At 43.6% G+C, this 20,527-nt stretch overlaps 1 protein-coding gene across 1 annotated transcript in view; it reads right to left on the bottom strand.

The window, feature by feature from the left end:
* Positions 1 to 17,928: 17,928 nt before the first annotated feature.
* The window catches only part of LOC126175129 (caspase-2), a 77,162-nt gene continuing 74,563 nt past the window's right edge, over positions 17,929 to 20,527 (bottom strand). The window contains exon 9 of the mRNA XM_049921683.1: positions 17,929 to 18,388. Within this exon, the coding sequence (XP_049777640.1) occupies positions 18,239 to 18,388 (150 nt within the window). The 3' untranslated portion in view covers positions 17,929 to 18,238. The remainder of the gene's footprint in view (positions 18,389 to 20,527) is intronic.

Raw genomic sequence — 20,527 nt, 5'->3', positions numbered from 1 at the left:
GCCTCTTTTAGAATACAGTCCCAGAATGTGTTGGACTGTTGCAACAACTTGGTGCTGTCGTAATTTGTGACATGTCCACAGAAAATGCAATGTTCTGCCACAGCAGACTGAGTCAGCTGTTTGTTGTCTGTGTGTCGTTTGTGCTATGCATTTCTTCCTGCACTGTCTGGATAGTTGGGACTACTACTTACATCTTCCCTTTACTGGCACGGAATGCAATAGACACCTGATCTCTGGAGTCCTAGGTCATCTTTGACCGATACCAGCAAGCCCATCATTCTGGCTGGTAGGCAGAACATGCACTTGACATTACTTTTCTGGAGCATTCTTCTGATTTTTACTGATGTGTTTCCAACATATGGAATGACCACCATCACTACAGGATCCTCTTCATCCTCAGCAGGCTGTGGTGTCAGTTTTCATGGTCTTAAGGCATTTTGTATATAGCGGCTGCTGTAACCCTTCAAACACATCCTGCAGGTGATGCAATTTGGCAATTAGACTGTCTTGGTCCAAGATTTTTCATTCTCTGTGCACTCATTATGAAGGGGCATGAGAGCTGGAGACAGGCAAGTACGATTCTGTATGCATAAGGTTTACAGTAATGCTGAGTGCTAGTCTGTCATCTGGTCTTTGCTGGACAGGCACATCTAGGAATGGAAGATGGTTGTCTTCATCATGAATCCGATGCTTCGGTGCAGCAAATTCCAGTGTTGCTGGAAGTCTTGAAGGCCATATTATGAACATATCATTTACATATTGAAATAAGCATGAGGACTCGTAAACTGTCAACTTCAGAGCTCCTTCTTCAGATGCCTCCTTGAATATACTAGCTACGACTGGTGATAGGCAGCCCATCATCACTCCATCTGGAATACAGGTGAAAAACACTGAGCATAAATGCCACACAGACAAAAAACAGCTGACAAAGTTCACTGTACATCTCCCCCAGATGTGTCGTAATTTAAAATAGCACCAAGTTGTTGCAACAGTGCAAACCCTTCTGGGACTGTATTCTAAAAGAGACTGTAGAAATCTGATTATATGGTGAGCTAATGAATAAAGACTGGTTTTCCATTGAGCAATGCCTGGGACCCAGCCTCAAGCATGACCAAAGAATGGTGGAAATCTATGCGGTAATCACCTCCGTCATGGCATGCGAAGAGGACGAAAACATATTGTCGCCATACCAATAGAGACTGGCATCCAGTGTTGGCAGAAGTGCAGCTGAGGACATTGGAATGGGCTCCAGCGACACGCTTCCTTCACCATCACAACAGGTCTACACCCAGATACTCCTAGGTAGAGACTGCCAGAGGGAGGGGTGTGAATTATGTAAAGGCTGCATCCAGCGAGTGATCAGGAACTCCTAAAGATGGGAATGAGTCTGATTGCTTAAATATCATGCTTTCTGGATTATGCCACCAAGATGAATATCAATATTCAGAATCTTCCTATGCTGGGACAATCTAAAATTACTGATCCTATTAGAGCACATATAATGGATTTTCAGTCTAGAGTGCATATTTATGCACCTTATACCATTTTATGAGCTCTGCCTGTTGCCATCATTGTCAGGATCAAAATGTATTCAACAATGTAAAGTGTCATGTCACCAGTAGTACCTCTCTATGCAAGCAATAAATGTCATTGTGTTTATTTTGATTATGATGATAGCATAGCTGAAATGTGTGAAGTTGTTTAAGGGGGATTGAAGAAATTTGTGATCAAGACTGAGCAGCAACTACAAATAAGATAAAAGCGTCACTTCCTCCACCACACAAACATAAGTGACATGCAACCATCCTGACAATGGTGTGTGGTCATTGACAGTGTCCTAATGGCTGGCTATACTGTCTCTGTACTAAATCAACAGACAAACCTCTGTTCTGCTAAGCTCTAAGAACAATGCACAATTAAAGCAACAAGAAAAAAGAATAGAGAAATATAATGAAGACAGGGACAGTTTTCTAACAATTTCTCTTTTCCCCTCCCTACCTGCCACACCAATCCTGCCTTCTGGTGACAAATGAGCGCAACCTAGTGAGAGATTTCCCTGCAATTTTGTTTACACATACAATTATACAAACATGAGAATTCCAGTTCAAAAATGATACTGCTTGAAAATATAGTTTAATAGTATGGACAAAAAAATTAACTCACCAAGCCGCAGCAGGAAAAAACATGTGGAGATGAGCAAGCTTGCGAAGCCAGTGGTGTAAATAATTCAAGGGGAATGAAGGGGGATGAAGGAAAATGACTAGTGAGGTTTAGGAAATATGAAGCATTACAAAAAATCACCTAGAACCCTGGATAAGGGGAAATTTACAGGCTGCGATGAGAAGGAATGACTGTTGGTGTCTGCACTGGATGATATATGAAAACATTAAAACTCAAAGGTGGAAGATAGGATAGTAAACACAACAGATTACTGAAAGAACCAATAAGTGCAGAAAGTTCAGTGCATTCAATAGTCGGCAGATGAGAGGAACAGGAAAAATAAAAAATGGTTCAAATGGCTCTGAGCACTATGGGACTTAACTTCTGAGGTCATCAGTCCCCTAGAACTTAGAACTACTTAAACCTAACTAATCTAAGGACATCACACACACCCATGCCCAAGGCATGCCCGTAGCAGTCGTGCGGTTCCAGACTGTAGCGCATAGAACCGATCGGCCACCCCAGCCGGCCAGGAAAAATACACAAGTTGTAAAATAAAAAAGTAAAAGGGAATGAAGAAATGGAATAGTTATTGAAACAGAATGCTGAGACCATTGGAATTAACATAAATTTAAGCCGGGCAGGTGGTGACAACCAAGCACATTTTGAAACCAGTTCCCACCTGCAGAGTTCTGAGAAACTGTTGTGAGGAGGGAGAATCCAGATGGCAAGTGCGGTGAAGCAGCTACTGAGATCACAATTGTCATGTTGTAGTGTGTGCACTGTAACAAGATTTTGTGTGTTGTCAGTATACACCCTTATCTATGCCCATTTATTCCAACTAATAACATGGTGGTAGTCATATCAACGTATAACAATGGTCAATGTTGACATAAGAGCTGATAAACAACATACGTCTTTTTACAGGTGGCTCTCCCTTAGACAGTATATGTTGTGCCAGTTACAAGGCTTGTGTAGGTGATGGTAGGGGGTGATCAATGGGAAAGTCTTACAATGGGGTCGGTCACATGTGTAGGGACCATACTGTGACAAAATGGGTGCAGAAGGAGCATAGGTTCTGACCAGAATATGGCAAAGATGGGGTAGGGGGAAATAATGAAAAGCTATTCTAGGTTGGGTGGGCAAAATACAATACAGAATGGGCCTCATTTCAGGGCATGATTTTAAGAAATCATAGTCCTGTCAAAGGAGCTGATTAATACATTCAAATATGATGGTGTGTGTGTGCTGTGTGCAGATGCACGAGGAGCTGGCTACAGTCTGCAAACAACTGAAGATGGTGTTGACCACAATCAGCTAGCTGTCTGTGGTTGTTATCTCAGGGCGTAACTGCGGCAAACAACCTGGTACATCACACAGGACGCCTCAGGTGTTACTCGTATCGTCCATGGGCTCTGCTACCAGGGCACCTCACAGTATACCAAATGCGAGAGATCCACCCAACTGTATGGTGAGTGGCAGGCTGTAATGCATTTGCATCACTCGAGGCATATAGTCAGTGTGGGGACTGGCTGTATGGCCTCGCCCATTCACCACAGGGAATGGACAAGTGACTGCTCCTGCAGCAGGGTCCAAGCAGGCACAGGGGAGGAGGGGTTTACTACTTATTGGGAGCTCCAATGTTACAAGCATTATGAATCCCCTTAGTGAAGAAGCATCCAGGTCTGGGAAGCATTCCAATGTGCAGCACTGAGTACATCTGCTGTGGGGCCTCACCTGAGACGTGGAGGAGGGCCTGCCAGTGGCTGTCAAGGGTGCAGGGTGCAGTCATCTGCAGGTTGTGGGTCACATCAGCACCAATGGCTGGCAGAAGTGATGACAGCTGCTGGCCTCAGTTGTGGTGTGCAAGCAAAACTCACCATATGCAGTGTTGTATCCAGAACTGATGAAGTGGAGGGTCTCAATTTGAGGCTCCGTCAATACTGTGATGGTCTTGGTAGCAGATTTCTGGACCTATGTTAAGGAGTGGAAAATTGTAGGATTCCCCTTGATAGGTCAGGGGTGCACTACACAAAGGAAGCTGCTATTTGGGTAGCAGAATACTTGTGGAGTGCATAAGCGGAATTTCTAGGCTAGATGACACTCAGAGGTCCTCAAACGAATGCTTGCCAGTCAGTATAAAGGGAGTGAAATCAGATCACACATAAAGTAAAGGCACTTCGGCTGTCAAAATTTTATAGCAAATTGCTGAACATCTGTAACAAAATTCCTGACTTACTGACCTCCAGGAAAGTTGTTGCATTCCCTGACCTGAGGGCTAGATGGACCTGATGTAGCAAGCTCCAAATGGCTCTGAGCACTACGGGACTCAACATCTGAGGTCATCAGTCCCCTAGAACTTAGAACTAATTAAACCTACCTAACCTAAGGACATCACACACATCTATGCCCGAGGCAGGATTCGAACCTGAGACCGTAGCTGTCACGCGGTTCCAGACTAAAGTGCGTAGAACAGCTTGGCCACACCGGCTGGCTAGCAATCTCCAAAATATTTAATTAGGCATGTAACACATAGCAGAAATATAGGTTGGCGCCATAGAAGGGGGAGTATTCATTGCAGCTGACAAAAAATATTCTCTCTATGGTGTTTGAAATTGAGCCTAACTGCAAATTTATCTGATTAAAACTAACCTGCCTAAATGAACTCAGGTTAATCATTGGATGTTTTTGGCAGATACCAGATTCCACACTAACAACTGTAGAATCATTCAAAGAAAGTCTACATTCAATAACTTGGAAATATCCCAGTCACGCAACATTAGTTGGAGTCAGCTTTAATACAGTTAGCATGGACTGGGACTTCTATGGATTCATTGCACGCAAAATAGTTCTGAACACATTTTCTGAAAACTACCATGAGCATCTTGTTCGATAACTAATATGAAATGGAAATATTTTAGACCTTGTAGCTACAGACAGACTAAACCTTATTGGCAGTGTCGGTATAGAGACAGGGATTAGTGATCATGGTGTCATCATATGATTGAGGGTTACTGAAAGTCAACAAATTCCATCAAGAAGGCTAGGGGAGTATTTGTGCAGGAAAGAGCAGATGAGCAGTTGTTAGTGTCTTACTTAGATAGTGAATGGACATTGTTAAGTTCCAATAGAGGAACTACAGGTAAAGTTTAAGTGGAAAGTAAATCACTCTCTGGAGAAGTATGTACGAAGTAAAAGGATTGAGGACAGAAAAGACCTATCACGGTTTTATAACAAAATTTGGAAAATTCTGAGAAAGCAGAGATTGTCGCACTCTCAGGTCAAAAGAGAATGTTGAAATGCCAACAGGCAAAAGTTAGTAGAAATTTGTGCATCAATGAAAAGATCAATGCACGAGGCATACAACAACCACCACTATTCCTTAGTGAAGGTTCTTGCTGAGAGTCTGAGAAAATTCTGTTCCTACATAAAATCACTAGGCAAGTTGAAGGCTCCTATCCACTCATCGACCAGTCTGGTGTGGCAATAGAAGACAGCAAAACGAAAACTACAGTGTTAAATGTTGCATTTAAAAAATCATTCTCACACCAGGATTGTACAAATGTATCATCATTTGACTATCACATACTCCTGTATGGAGGTCATAGTAATATGCATCCTTGTTGCCCTGGCAAAGAGAAACAACAGAGAGAATTGAAAACAAATAAGTTGTTAGGTCCAGACAGAATCCCAGTTCGGTTTTACAGAGAGCATTCTACAGCATTAGCCTGTTACTTAGCTTGCATTTTTCATTAATCCCTCACCCAATGCGAAGTCTGAAGCAACTGGAAAAAAGTGAAGGTAACTTCAGTGTATAAGAAGGGTAAATGAATTCACCTGTAAAATTACAGACCCACATCCTTAACATTGGTATGCTGCAGAATTCTGGAACATTTTCTGAGTTTGAATATAATAAGTTTCCTTGAGACAGAAAAACGTCTGTCCAAAAATCAGCATAGATTTAGAAAACATCACCCATGTGAAATTCAATTTGCTCTTTCCTTGCATGATATCCTGTGAAACCTGGATGAAGGGCAACTGGCAGGTTCCATATTCCTAGATTTCTGGGAAGCATTTGACATAGTGCACCACTGCAGACTGTTAATGAAGGTCTGAGCATACAGATTATGTTCCCAATATGTGAGTGGCTCAAAGACTTCTTAAGTAAATGAACCCAATATGTTGTTTTCAATGGCGAGTGTTCATCAGATCTCAATCTGAGTTGCTGCCATGTGGATTTAGACGAAAGTTCATCCACTTACATACGCAAGGCCCCTGATCATGTTGAGCTACTAAGGAAAGCACAGCACAATCTGTACAGAACATAAGTGAAAAAGTAGTTTACAGTGCAACCTCAGCTGCACTATTCCTTCCAAGCGCATGGATCAGGACTTGTATAGCTTCTTGCTAGACATTCTAGCACCGAATGACGCAGTATTGAGTGTTATATGGGTGGCCTCTTTATTTGAAATTATGGTCCTGTGGTTTTACTGTCCTCGTTGTACGAAAAATCTGTTTACGTACTGCATCTGTGTGTTGTATTATACACCTTGTTTTCTCATTTTAAATTTACCATCTTCATTTATATTTTACTTTGTCAAAATTTTAGGATAAGTTCAGCATAGGTGTTGCCCCTAGTAATTCCATCTTATCAATGTTTTATGTGCATTACATTTATAAAATTTTAGTGGGTATGTATATCCAGTTTACGATCCCTCACTTTTAATCACTGCTGCGTCGCAGTGCCACCTCTTGAGGTGATTCTGTATTAGGCTTCAGTACTGGCACACAATGCCGTCATGCTTTATGCTTACTGCCTGAGCCCCCATCTTACTGTTACTCGCTCCTGTGAACGGGAACGTGTTATGCAGATCTTGGTGCCTCTCACGTCCATCTAGAAAAGGTAATGATTTTATATTTCTAGTTTTTACTGAGTTTAATGAAGGCGATGTTGGCCTGATACATTCGACGATGCCCTTTGGCTACACTGACTAAAGGATTCTTAAGAAATACAAAATTAAGGTATTTGCTCATTCAATAGGTGATCTGTTTATATTTTCAATAGGTGATCTGTTTATACAGTCTGCACATAGTGATCGTGATTCTTAAATAGATGTATATGTTCTCTGTTTTTTATTTAGATAACCTGAAGATGCCTAAATAAGGCGAAACACGTTGTTGAAAAATGAAAAAAACTAAAATTGCAACCAAGACTGTTTTTAACCAATACTGTTAAGCACAGGTTTGCTGTTATGCCACATATGGACTGGAAGAATTACTACTTTAAGCGTCTCATTTCCTAATTTAATTCCCGCAGCATCAACCATTCCATTATCCTCGTTTTGCTTTTGTTGATGTTCATCTTATGTCCTCCTTTCAAGACACTGTCCATTCCATTCAACTGCTCTTCCAGGTCCTTTGCTGTCTCTGACAGAATTACAACGCAATTACTCAGCAAATTAAACACTCATCATTATGTAGTCTCTCTCTGTCTCTCTAATGTGAGTACACTCTTTGTGGCACTATGTGAAATTGAGAATATTTGTGGGTATTTTGGAATGAATGAAAAATCATTAGACTTGAAACTCCCTGGCAGATTAAAACTGTGTGTCAGACCAAGACTCGAACTCAGGACCTTTGCCTTTTCCTGGAAAGTTCTCTACCGACTGAGCTACCCAAGCCGGACTCATGACCCATCCTCACAGCTTTACTTTCACCATTACTTCATCTCCTAGCTTCCAGTCTTCACAGAAGTTCTCCTGCAGTGCTTGCAGGACAAGCTCTTCTGGAAAATATGATATTGCGGAGACATGGTATAGTCACAGCCTGGGAGATGTTTTCAGAATGAAATTTTCATTCTACAGGATATTATGGAGACATGGCTTAGCCACAGCCTGGGGGATGTTTTCAGAATGAAATTTTCACTGTGCCATGTCTCAGCAATACCTTTTTCTTTTAGGACTGTTAGTTATGCAAGTTTTGCAGAACTTCTGTGAAGACTCCAAGGTAGGAAATTAGGTGGAAGTAAAGCTGTGAGGATAAGCACTTGCAAAGGTCCCGAGTTCGAGTCTTCATGTGACACACAGTTTTAATCTGCCAGGAAGTTTCACATTAATGCAGTCTCTGCTGCAGAGTGAAAATTTCATTCTGGAATTATTAACTTGTCAGCATAATTCATGAGAGTATGCCTGACATCATGTAAAATGCATGTGGACTATTTGATGTACTAATTTGTGAGTGTCCTGCTGCTCCTCTACTTATAATAAAATTTCAATAATTATTGCTAAACCACATGACAGATTATAATTGGTATATCATCAGTTTAAGAATATAAGTAAAGAAAGTGAAGCTGTCATCAACATGAAGGGAAGTTTGAACACAACAGTGTTTTACTAGCCCTAGTCCTATTGCAGGCGGTATACTGTTCTTTCTCCGCTCTTTGACCTGACTTATCCACACACTTGGGGGTGCTGCAGTTTAATGGGGACTCCAAATCATGGCACAGCTCAGCATTTTTCACATTAAGAAACATTGCCAGAGTTAAAACAGGTGATAAATGACATATTTAAAAATCTTGGTAGTGACCAGAGATGGATCTCAAGACCCTTGAATCCTTTGTCTGGCACTTTAGCACTAAGCTAGCGAGACACTTTTAAACAGTACAGCACTGTAATATTCAGATTCTGTTGGGGGCGGAAGGAGGTATGGCTGAGAACAAGTCCTGTCTAAACCAAAAGACTTGCACTTTCCTACAAATAAGTGATCCCTGAAAATTAAATTAAAAATCTTCCTGTATAGTAAAATAATATTTGCATTGTGGAACATAAATTGCTTTTTGTTCAAAATAAGATTATTTTAGAGTCCATACGTAATTATTTTTCTGTTCTTTAATGTGTTTGTAGTAACACGGTTCACGTTTTCCGTCGCACTTCAGAGCAGACCAGAACTGTCTCATAGGCATGCTCGATGTGAACTGACTGGGCACGGCCCGTGCTGCCTGAGTTGTTGTTGTTGTTCCGCAGACAGAGGTCGCGGCTGAATTCTCGCATGCCCTCTGGTGGTCGGGACTCTATTTGCGGCAACTACCGTCCATGATGCGCCGTGCCGATGTGCACCTCCCGCGATCTTTCTGGTAGCTACTGCAGTGTTAATACACTTCCATAAGTGTGAAGTATGTGGTGGAAGAAGTAAACAGGTGCCAAACAGAATTATTGAAAAACCAGTTGCTTTTTCTTAAGAGTATCTTCTTGCTAAGAATGTACAATATTCATCTGCAGTCATTTTGAGATTAAAGCACACATAATGTTCTTTTTAAATAATGTATGGAGATTATCAGAAGCAAATGGTTGGTTGTTAGTATAGGTTATAAATTAACTACTTCCTTGATGCTCTTCACGGATATGCAACTGGATTTCGACATCTTGATGACACGATGTTTTGACAGTCGAACTGGTCACCATCTTCACGTGAGATTGCAGGAGACGGCAGGTGCATAAACACACTGGAAATGAGATAACATCATCTATGACAGTTCCTTTACACCCTGGGAGCAGGCCAATGTGCATGCACAAGCAACGGAAGGGCTGCCCTCTGCGAAGCACAGAAGTGCAGTGCCGCTGACGGCAGAAACTAACAGAAGTGATGAATTGCAATTTGAGATACAGCTGGGGAAAACCAGACCATTGTTGTTTTATATCTGATAAAATAGGATTCCACATCATGCTTAAAGAAAAACCTTTATCTCTATTAATATTATCATTGGATAATCATATTTCGATGAATTCCTTAAGTCCACTATCCCAGAAATGGGAAGATGGAGCAGTAATTTGCATCTATTTAAATGACATATTATGTCCTTCATTGAAAAAGTGTCCAGCGATAACAGATTTTTCAGGCTGGAGAAATAAAATGAAATGATATGAGCGTATGGTGTCATTGGATGGGAGGCCTTATTCGGGGAAGTTCGGCCACCAAATGCAAGTCCTATTTCAGTTGATGCCACACTGGGCGACTTGCGCACTGGTGATGAAGATGAAATGATGATAAGGAGAACACAACACCCAGTCCATGAGTGGAGAAAATCTCCAACCTGGCTGGGAATCGAACCTGGGCCCGCTGCACAGGAGGTAAGCACATTACCACCCAGCTAAGCAGGTGGACGAGGCTGGAGAAAATGAGTGTGACAATTTTCTACACATCAATCATGATCTGCATGAATAGTCTGCCCAATGTAAGCCTTTGTGCAATGACAGGGAATTTTATATACCCCAGGCTTCCTTGGTCCAAAATCATCTTTAACAGATCCAAGAAGGGCTCTAGTTTTGGCAAAGGACACTTTTAGTTTCATAGTTTCTGAGGATTCTTGAAATTTTCAAAGAAATACTCCCCGCAAAGGATAAAACAGCAGCCGAATTACAGTGTCCATTATTAGTTCACATGGTGGTCCAAATTGGAAAGCACGAACAATTTGATGATCAGTATATCCATTTTTCCTGAAAACAACATGAAGATAATACTATTCCAGTGTCAAATTATCAGAATTTGAAGAAGCGGAAGTTCTCTTGACCAGTGTACATAAAACTCTCATGCACTGATTTGTTGAATGACAGCTAATAGCACTGAGTTAGCAGTCCATAAGTGTGGGTTTAAGGTATATTGTGTCCCAAAGTCCAGTTTTCTTTTTTGTGTAGTAAAACACCGAGAAAAGGTAATTTGCCATCTTTTCAATTTCCTTCAAAATTTTGATGCAGGGATGAAAGCAGTTAAAATGATCAAAAAACTGACGAATAAATTCCATTCCATGTAGCCAAATCATAAAAATATCATACAAGTATCTCAAAAAATTTGGGTTTAAGTCAAGAAGTCCTGAGTGTGGTATCTTCAAAATATTCCATGAAAGGACTGGTGGCAATAGGGGAAACAGCTCACCATAGGCGCACTGTCAGTTTGTTAAAAAAATGTATCATTAAATAAAAAGTATGTCAGTGTCAATATGTGGTGACTCAGATGCTTGTTTGATGTGCATGAAAGCGTACAGTACATGCAAATGTGACAAAGTATGAGGTGCATTTTGCATGACAAAAGTAAAGTCGAAACATGTAAGGTTGTTGGAAAAATAAAAGTGTGGTCAAAGCATAAGAGATATTGTCAAAAGCACAAGCTATAGCTGCCACATGCATCAACTGCGGCAGTGCTCAGGGTGCCGATTCATTCAGAGCTGAAGCCATGGGAAGAAGCACAAGGCCAATATATGTGAAGAGATGACCTCGTGCAACATGGAAGAGGGAAAAGCAGGCTGTACCACCACAAAGAAAAAGCAGGCACGGGAGCCAAATTGCATGCAGCTTCCGATGACACAATGGCTGCAGTCAAAGCTGCCATGGAGGTGGCAATAGCAGCTCTGAGGGTGGAGGTTGAAGACATCTGTTGATAGTTGCACCCACTGAAGGGAGAGACCTGGCGAGCACAGAGAGAAGGCAGCGTTGAAGAAGATTGCCAAGTCGCTTCGTAACAAACCTATTCTCACCTCTATAATCCCTATCCCTTCACCTCTTCTAATGATCCTGAACCTCCCCTCCCCCACAAGCCACTTGATTTCACAAGGTAAAAAGTAATCACACATGATATCGTCTCAAAGAAGGAATTTGGGCGCATCATGCCCAAACTGTATTCACCCCCAAGGACTGGATATGTGTCATCAAAACTTTGGTCCATTGTTAAAGGAGAATTATTATTCGGGGAGAAGAAAGCCCACCCCAGAAGAACCGTATGTCCTACAACAGACAAATGAGGAGAAGTAGTCTTCTAATAACTGCTAGCAGACCATATTTTATTTGTTTCATTTAACCATCAGCACAGTCTGTCAAAGAGAGGTCACCATCAACATCAACCAGTCAGGAACAGGAGGACTGACAACTATCTGCCCAGACTCCTTACTTCTTGGATCAAGGGCAAGGTTCATCAGTCAGTGTCAGAGGTTACATCGGTTCCAGTGTGTATTTCCACCTGGAACCTCAACTGTAGGTGGCAGCCAGTTACATCATCGAAATGTGTTGTCAAGACAATGAAATCCGGTTGCATACCTGTGAAGAACATCAAAATTTATTATTGTTGTGACTCGCCAATCATTCAAAGTGCCGCCGCGCAATTACGCACGTCCTCTACGTGTGGCGCTGTCTGCCAGCCATGCAGCAGCTGTGCCACCTAAGCGGCCAGTCGAACAGCGGCCGATAGACTGGGACTCAGTGCTTATTCGAATGCTAACATGTACACATGTCTTGCTTGTCAACTTACTCTGTGACATATGTGTTGTGTCGTTCTGAAATATATGTGTTAAACTTGACGTTATAACAATTGGCGACGAGGTAGTGGATTTTTCCTTTTCACCGTTGACCCACAGGGTTCCATGGCTACTGTTGAGCAACTATTGCAAAATCTCCTTGAACAGCAAACGCTTCTAACAGCAGCGATTCGCGATTTCGTAGTGGCATCAAATGCGGGGTGTTTCTTGTCGTTGGCAATACCTCCTTTTCCTCCTTACGACGAGATGGCAGAAGACTGGTCTGATTACGAAAAACGTCTTCGACAGCACTTCTTGGCATTTCATGTCACGGACGAACAACCATGTAAGTCTCTGTTCCTTTCCTGGATTTCACCTCAAATGTATTGGTTGTCACAATTGGCTCAAGGATCCTGCGTCTTTGTCCTTTGCCGAAATGTGCTCACTTCTGTCTGTCTATTTTCAAAAGCAAACGCATGTGGTAGCCTCTCGTGTTGCCTTTTATCGTTGTCAAAAACAGCCACATCAATCCTATCGCGCTTGGGCTGTTGAACTTCACGGGTACAGTCGAAAGTGTCAATATGTTACTGACGTTCAAAAAGAATCCTATGCCGATTCCATGGTACGGGATGCTATTATCCGGTCGGCGCCCGACAAAGAAGTTCGACAACGTGCCCTTCAGTTGGCGAATCCGACTCTAGATGAAGTTCTCTCCAATGCGTAGTCTTTTGAAATTTCTCGCGCCGCTGGGGCACAAATAGAGGCGTGGGGTGATGTTGGGGAAATACAACCTCTGTGCACTGTTGACGACGCGTGCGGCGCGTCCCCGCCGGCCGACGTGGCTGCAGTGCGCTCCCACGCGCAGCCTCGGCCTAGTCGTAAACAACCCGCTAAGAAACTGCAGCAAAACCCCCGGCAACTTCCTTCATGTCCACAGTGTTTTACGAAACATTCATGCGAGGATTGTCCCCAACATTGGGCTGAGTGTCACAATTGCAAAAAGAAAGCTCACGTCTTCCGTTTGCAAATCCGACCGCACACATGATGTTCATGAACATGACGCTGATTCTGATTCTGTGTTGTCTGTCAATTGCACTTCTTACCTTTCAGGGAAGTTATTCCTCACTGTTCAAATCCTTGGTCGAGATGTTCGCATGCAAGTGGATACTGGTTCTGCTGCCACTATAATTAATTCTCAGACATATCTTCAGTTGGGTTCTCCCCTCCTGTCACCTGTCACTCGGCAATTACGGGCGTACAATAAACAGAAGATTTCTCTCTTGGGACAGTTTAATGGTGAGGTATCTTACAAATCCGTCATTCGCACTGTTCCCATATTTGTGGTCGACCAGAGCAACGCAGAAAATCTTTTTGGTTTCGATGCCTTTCGCGTTTTTGGGTTCTCCATAGATGACTCTGTCAATATTGTCTCTGACGCTATTCCTTATGCTCAACTGGGTTCCTTGTCAACGACATTTTTGTCCCTTTTTCCTCCTGGGTTAGGCCGTGCAAACGACTTTGAAGCTCATATCATGCTCAAACCCACTGCTCGGCCTAAGTTTTTTCGGGCTCGGCCCATTCCTGTGGCCCTTCGTGATTGGGTAAAACGGGAGTTGGATCGTCTCACTACTTCAGGGGTCTTGCTTCCTGCCACTTCCAGTGAGTGGTCCTCTCCTGTTGTTGTCGTTGCTAAGCCAAATGGTGATATTCGTCTCTGTGGCGATTTCAAAGCCACTGTCAATGCTCAATGCCTCATCGACACTTACCCTATGCCCCATCCTGAAGTCTGTTCACTAAACTTGCTGGAGGCCAGTATTTTTCTAAAATTGACCTGGCAGAAGCTTATCATCAACTTCCTCTCGATGCTGCTTCCCGGCAGTTTCTGGTCCTTAACACGCTTTTCGGCCTCTATCAATACCAACGCTTGCCATTCGGGGTTGCTAGCGCCCCTGCTCACTTTCAGCGATTCTTGGAACAATTACTGCTCCCTGTCCCTGGGTGTATCAATTACATGGACGACATTGTTGTCACTGGCTCCACCACTGAAGAACATCTTCAAAATCTCCGCACACTTTTTAATGTCTTACAGACTGCCGGTCTTAAGTGTAATCTTCAGAAATCACAATTTTTTCAGGCATCTATCATGTACTTGGGGTTTCAACTCTCTCGGGATGGTATTCGTCCGCTTCAGCAAACTGTCGCTGCGATCGATGCCCTTCCTCGCCCTACATCTGTTAAGGAACTGCAGGCCTTCTTGGGGAAAACAGCATACTATCACAAGTTTTTGCCGTCTGCGGCTTCGGTGGCTCAGCCGTTGCATCGCCTGTTGCATAAAAACGTGAGTCCGCGTCGTGCAAAGCGGCTTTCCAGAAATTGAAGACTATGCTGAAACAGGCCACGTGCCTGGCTACTTATCGACCTGGCCAACATCTTGTTCTTGCCATGGACGCCTCTCAATACGGGGTCGGTGCAGTCCTTGCGCACCGTTTTTCTGACGGTTCAGAACAATCCACTGCTTATGCCTCCAAAACGCTCACGGATGCCCCACAAAAGTATTCTCAAATTGAGAAAGAAGCTTTGGCCATTATTTATGCTCTTCATAAGTTTGGTGTTTTTCTCTATGGCTCAAAATTTCATCTTGTGATGTATCACAAACCACTTGTTTCCTTGTTTCATCCATCAAAGTCACTTCCCGACAAGGCTGCACACCGCATCCAGCGTTGGGCTCTTTACTTGTCTCGTTTCAATTATGAGATTCATTTCCGGCCAACGGCTCAAAATGCAAATGCTGATGCTCTTCTCGCTTTCCCATGGGTCCTGATCAGGCATTCGATAGGGACGAACTTTTGTGTTTCCACCTGGACGTTGCCGAGCAGCGGGTTGTGGACGGGTTCCCCATCACTGGGGACAGGCTGGCGGCTGCTACGGGTTCTGACCCTACCCTCTCCCGGGTTTTACGTTGTATTCAGAAGGGTTGGCCAGATCGCCCGTCCGCTAAGACTTCTGATCCATTGCGGAACTACTACGCTTTGCGCTACCGCCTCACGGCTAGGGATGGTGTTATCCTCCTCTCCACTGACAATGCTTCGCCGCGTGTTGTGGTACCTGCGTCTTTGCGTGCTTCGGTCTTGTGCCTCCATCACCAAGGGCACTGGGGTGTGTCTCGCACAAAATCTCTGGCGCGCCGTCATGTGTACTGGCCTGGCATCGACTCTGAAATAGCACACATGGTCACTGCCTGCGGCCCTTGTGCGTCACAGGCCGCTGCCCCGAAGTCATCTTTGTCACCGTGGCCTTCGCCTGAGAAGCCCTGGGAACGAATTCATGCTGACTTTGCGGAACCCTTTTTAGGTACTTATTGACTGCTCGTAATTGACGCCTACTCTAACTTTCCTTTCATTGTCCGTTGCACGTCGCCTACCACCGCGCCAACCACCAGCGCTCTCGCCCGCATTTTTTCTTTGGAAGGCCTCCCCTCTACTCTTGTTACGGGCGCTGATAACCACGCAGTTGAGCGCCCCACAAACCAAACATCATCATCATCATCATCATCATCTACTCTTGTTACTGATAATGGTCCGCAATTTGCCTCTTCCGAATTTGCGGATTTTTGTGCTCGTCACGGCGTTATACATGTCACGGCCCCGCCGTTCCATCCACAATCCAACGGTGAGGCTGAACGACTGGTCCGCACATTTAAGGCTCAGATGCGGAAACTTCTGCTGCTGATGATGCGCTTCTCCAGTTTCTGGCGTCTTACCGTTTCACCCCCATGGTCGACCACAGCCCGGCTGAGCTCTTACATGGCCGACAGCCCCGCACGCTACTTCATCTTCTGTGGCCTTCCACCTCACGGCTGCGGGTGCCTTCACTTGGCCGGTTCACCGCAGACGACCTCGTCTGGGTACGGGGATATGAAAGGGCCAAAATGGAGCCCGGGCCGCATCTTAAGACACCATGGCAGACACCTGTATGAAATCCAGACGGACACGGGTGTTGCAGTGCGTCATTTGGACCAGCTTCGGCCTCGTGTGATAGCAATGCCTCTTCCGAATGCCGCTACACCACCTTTGGCTCTACCTGATGCTCGGGATCTTGGCATCTCTCAATACTCACAACGCAGCCCTCTCACTGTCATCGCGATGCCAGCACAAGAACGGACGCCACCAGGAGATGTGCCCATGCAGGAACCGGATGACCATCCTCTGTCAGAGCAAATCTACTCGCCTCCTCCTCCAACGGACACCGACACATCGCCCACGTCTCCTGTCAGATCAACTGGACTTGCCGCAATGGGCAGATTGGTGCATGGGGCCCCAGCAGATTCGACCCCTACGTCTCCTGTCATCTCGACCCGTTATCATCGGGGACACTTCCGTCCATACGGGAAGCCTCCTCCTCGAGACTTTACGGCGAGTCAAACAACGCTTATGGATGTTAGCCATCTCCAGGACACCTCCATCTCCAGCCGAAGTGGCCGTGCGGTTAAAGGCGCTGCAGTCTGGAACCGCAAGACCGCTATGGTCGCAGGTTCGAATCCTGCCTCGGGCATGGATGTTTGTGATGTCCTTAGGTTAGTTAGGTTTAACTAGTTCTAAGTTTTAGGGGACTAATGACCTCAGCAGTTGAGTCCCATAGTGCTCAGAGCCATTTGAACCATTTTTGACACCTCCATCAAGACCAGTGCAACAATTTCAAAGGGGGGAAAAGTGTTGTGACTCGCCGATCATTCAAAGCGCCGCCGCGCAATTACGCACGTTCTCTACGTGTGGCGCTGTCTGCCAGCCATGCAGCAGTTGTGCCACCTAAGCGGCCAGCCGAGCAGCGGCTGCTAGACTGGGACTCAGTGCTTATTCGAATGCTAACGTGTACACATGTCTTGCTTGTCAACTTGCTCTGTGACTTATATGTATTGTGTCGTTCTGAAATATATGTGTTAAACTTGACGTTATAACAATTATGCTGGCAAAATCTGCATAATCACTATGACTTCCTTGGTGCCTGAAGCTTCTCTGTTATAAGCAATTCAAATCATGAAAAAAAAGGTCAAACACAACAACAATTTTATGACTATGCTCTGATACACTCATTTCAGGAAACACACCTAACTCTGCCTGTAACAACACACCTGTCCCTGCAATGAAGGGAATGGGTGAAAAAAGAGATACTTCCATTAATTTATCACTGGAAATTACTTTTAATATGAATTTAATTAAACAAAGTACATAAAAAATTCTACACAATGTTCTAATAACACATTCTTGTATTCATTGAAAACAAAATATATGTAATAAATTGCACAAAAACGTAATATTATTTTGTCACAGTAATGGAAAAAAATTATATAAGTTAAATAATGGCATGAACACAAGCTAGCACAGCATACATAAAATGTTTTGATGATCAGAACAGGTTTGTTTCCATCTGGCACTCAACACTGCCTGTGTGTTGCGACTGATTGATTTCCTCACACCATTATTCAAATCACTGGTGAGTGAAACCAGTGGAACAATAATCCATTGTACACTCCCTCCTCTTTTCCTCATTCCTGGATGTTACTTTGACATCCAATAAATAAAATAAAATAATACAATGAAATGCATGAATAATGGAATGTAAATTTTTCCTTTGTGCTTAGATATTTACCTCTGTATTTCATTTTCTTAAGAAAGAACCTCACGTTAATATAAAACCAGTAACCTAGTGCCAATTCCAAGTAGCAATTTTGTGTCAGATTTTCTCCTTGCATGGAAAGCACACTGACCCAACACTCAACAATGTACAGCACTGAATCAGAGGTTAATTCTGTAGATCAATTCCACCATGGCTGTTGTCGTCATCATATAAACCAGGGTTGAAGTACAGTTTCTTGCAGAACCCTCTGTTCTCGTAGGAAGTTGTTTGTACTGAACTTTGGTCAGACATTAAAGCTGATATTCTCTGATCAACCTGCGGGAAGAGTAAGCATTATAAGATTTTCTAAAACAGCTACGTAAAATTTACCTGGTCTAGGTTTAAGAGAGTATATTGAGGAAAACATCATGATTATTACAGACTTACATAATTGTTATGGACCCAGTCAGAGGTGCCGGAGAAGGCAGTTGTGTGTGAGGTATGGTTCCTTGTGTGAATAAATGTGTGTTTATTCTGTATTCTGAAGGAGGCTTTGGCTAAAAGAGGTGTAACACTCTTTTCATTGTGCTGGTCTGCAGCTCAATGTGATATCTTTACGGTGAGTAGCAGTCTATCCTTTTCCTTATATAGTTTACGTAATTTGCTTATCTGTATCATCCTCATCCAGTTTTGAACAACCTTATTTGGTGGGTCCCTGGTCCAAGTGCGCGCGCGCACACACACACACACACACACACACACACACACACACATATTCACGTGCCTTTGCCCCTACATAGTGCCAATGCTGCATTTTCTCTCATGAACTAAGCTGTAGTGGAGGTCGTGTCATCTTGTTGGGTGGAATGGGTAGAGGAAGAGGGATGTGGGAGGCATGAGAAAGGTTGGGAGCAGATGGCTAGCAGCTCGCTTGGACTTGACAGCCAGTTTGACAGCTAAGAGTAGGGGGGGGGGGGGAGGGGGGTAGCAGATGCATGGTCTAGGCACGTGATGAAGCCATGTCATATACCAATTCTGTTGCAAACACTGCACAGTTTTTTATGTTGAAGTGACTACCAACTAGTTGTACCCCAGGATGCATGATGACCACCAAACTGTGTTGCCAAGACTGAAGTTGACCAACTGTGGTGCAACATGCAGCTGAGCATAACTTGCTCAATTTCAATGGCTGGTTCACAACCTGGGCCATCTGGTCATTCCCTCCACCACTAGCTTCTCTGAACTATGCAGATGGTAGTTATCCCTGCAACACATCTGAAGTATTCCCCATTCAGAATTCAGAATACTCCCACAAGATCACAACTTTGTTTATTTGAACAAGTAAGCTTCAAACACAAACAGTCTGCTGTTTCTGATGCAGTACAACAAAAAAACATTCTACAGAAATTCTTCTGAATAATGGGAAAGAGAAGTTCATCACAAACAATTGTTCTCCAACAAAATTAAAATAGATTCTTGAGAGCATAGATTATATTCTCTTGAGCAATGAAAAGTCTTTCTTCAAAACAAAGTACGTATTCAAAGTTCTATCTCACGAGCAGCGCGACATGTCCACAGTGCAGAACACAAAGGCTTGGAGCATAGGTTGTGGGAGCACTGCCATCCAGCTAGTGAAGACGACATCCAATCTGCGGTGATGTCCAAACAGCTATGGTACATCAGGCTCTGGCTGGTAAAGGCGGTACTGGCTCTAGACGGCTCTGCACGGGCAGAAATTCTCGTGTGGCAGAAGGTTACAGTTTTCCCACTGTCTATTGAACTTGTGGCGGGTTGGTTACTAGGAGACCCTCTGACTGGTTACCAGAAGGCCCTCTGGGGGCTGAGCTACATACTGCAGAAATCAGTTTGAATGCAGGGCTTGGCTATCTCTCTCTCACTCTGCCCACACAACCCCCACCACAACCTAGTACACCTGCAAAAATACACAACTGGAGCTGTTTTTGCAGTGTGTGTGTGTGTGTGTGTGTGTGTGTGTGTGTGTGTGTACTCTAGCTTGAGAAAGGATTACTCCAAAAGCTAGCAAGTTTCCTTTCTTTTTGTGTGTGGCTATCAGTGACTGAACACTTCTGCTTTTCAGTGAGTGGTCTCCTTTAATCCAAAGGTACACATTTTAGAAAGACTGCATGAAAATTCTCCTGCTCTATCACAAATATTAATCCTTGTGCATTAACCACTTTGAAAAAAATTACTTCATAAGGAAAACTTCAATGAAAACTGCTATTCAGGTGTCCAAGAAGAAACCCACTTGCTGATTAGTTTTATGGTCTTGCGGAGAAAAGGAGGTCTTTGTATTTAAAGAGTCTCTGTAAGGTACTAATTCTAGAACACACCTCAAAATGGCAAACATGACCAGATTTCTTTTTTGGTTGTATAGATACTAAGAAGAAATATGTGACTATAGGACATTGAGTCTGCAGAAACCCTCCACAGAAACTCCAATCATTGTCCCAAGCA

The sequence above is a fragment of the Schistocerca cancellata genome, chromosome 3, assembly GCF_023864275.1.
Source record: "Schistocerca cancellata isolate TAMUIC-IGC-003103 chromosome 3, iqSchCanc2.1, whole genome shotgun sequence".
NCBI lineage: Eukaryota > Metazoa > Arthropoda > Insecta > Orthoptera > Acrididae > Schistocerca > Schistocerca cancellata.
The sequence above is the reverse complement of the archived record's forward strand: the minus strand, read 5'-3'. Positions and strand labels throughout refer to the sequence as shown.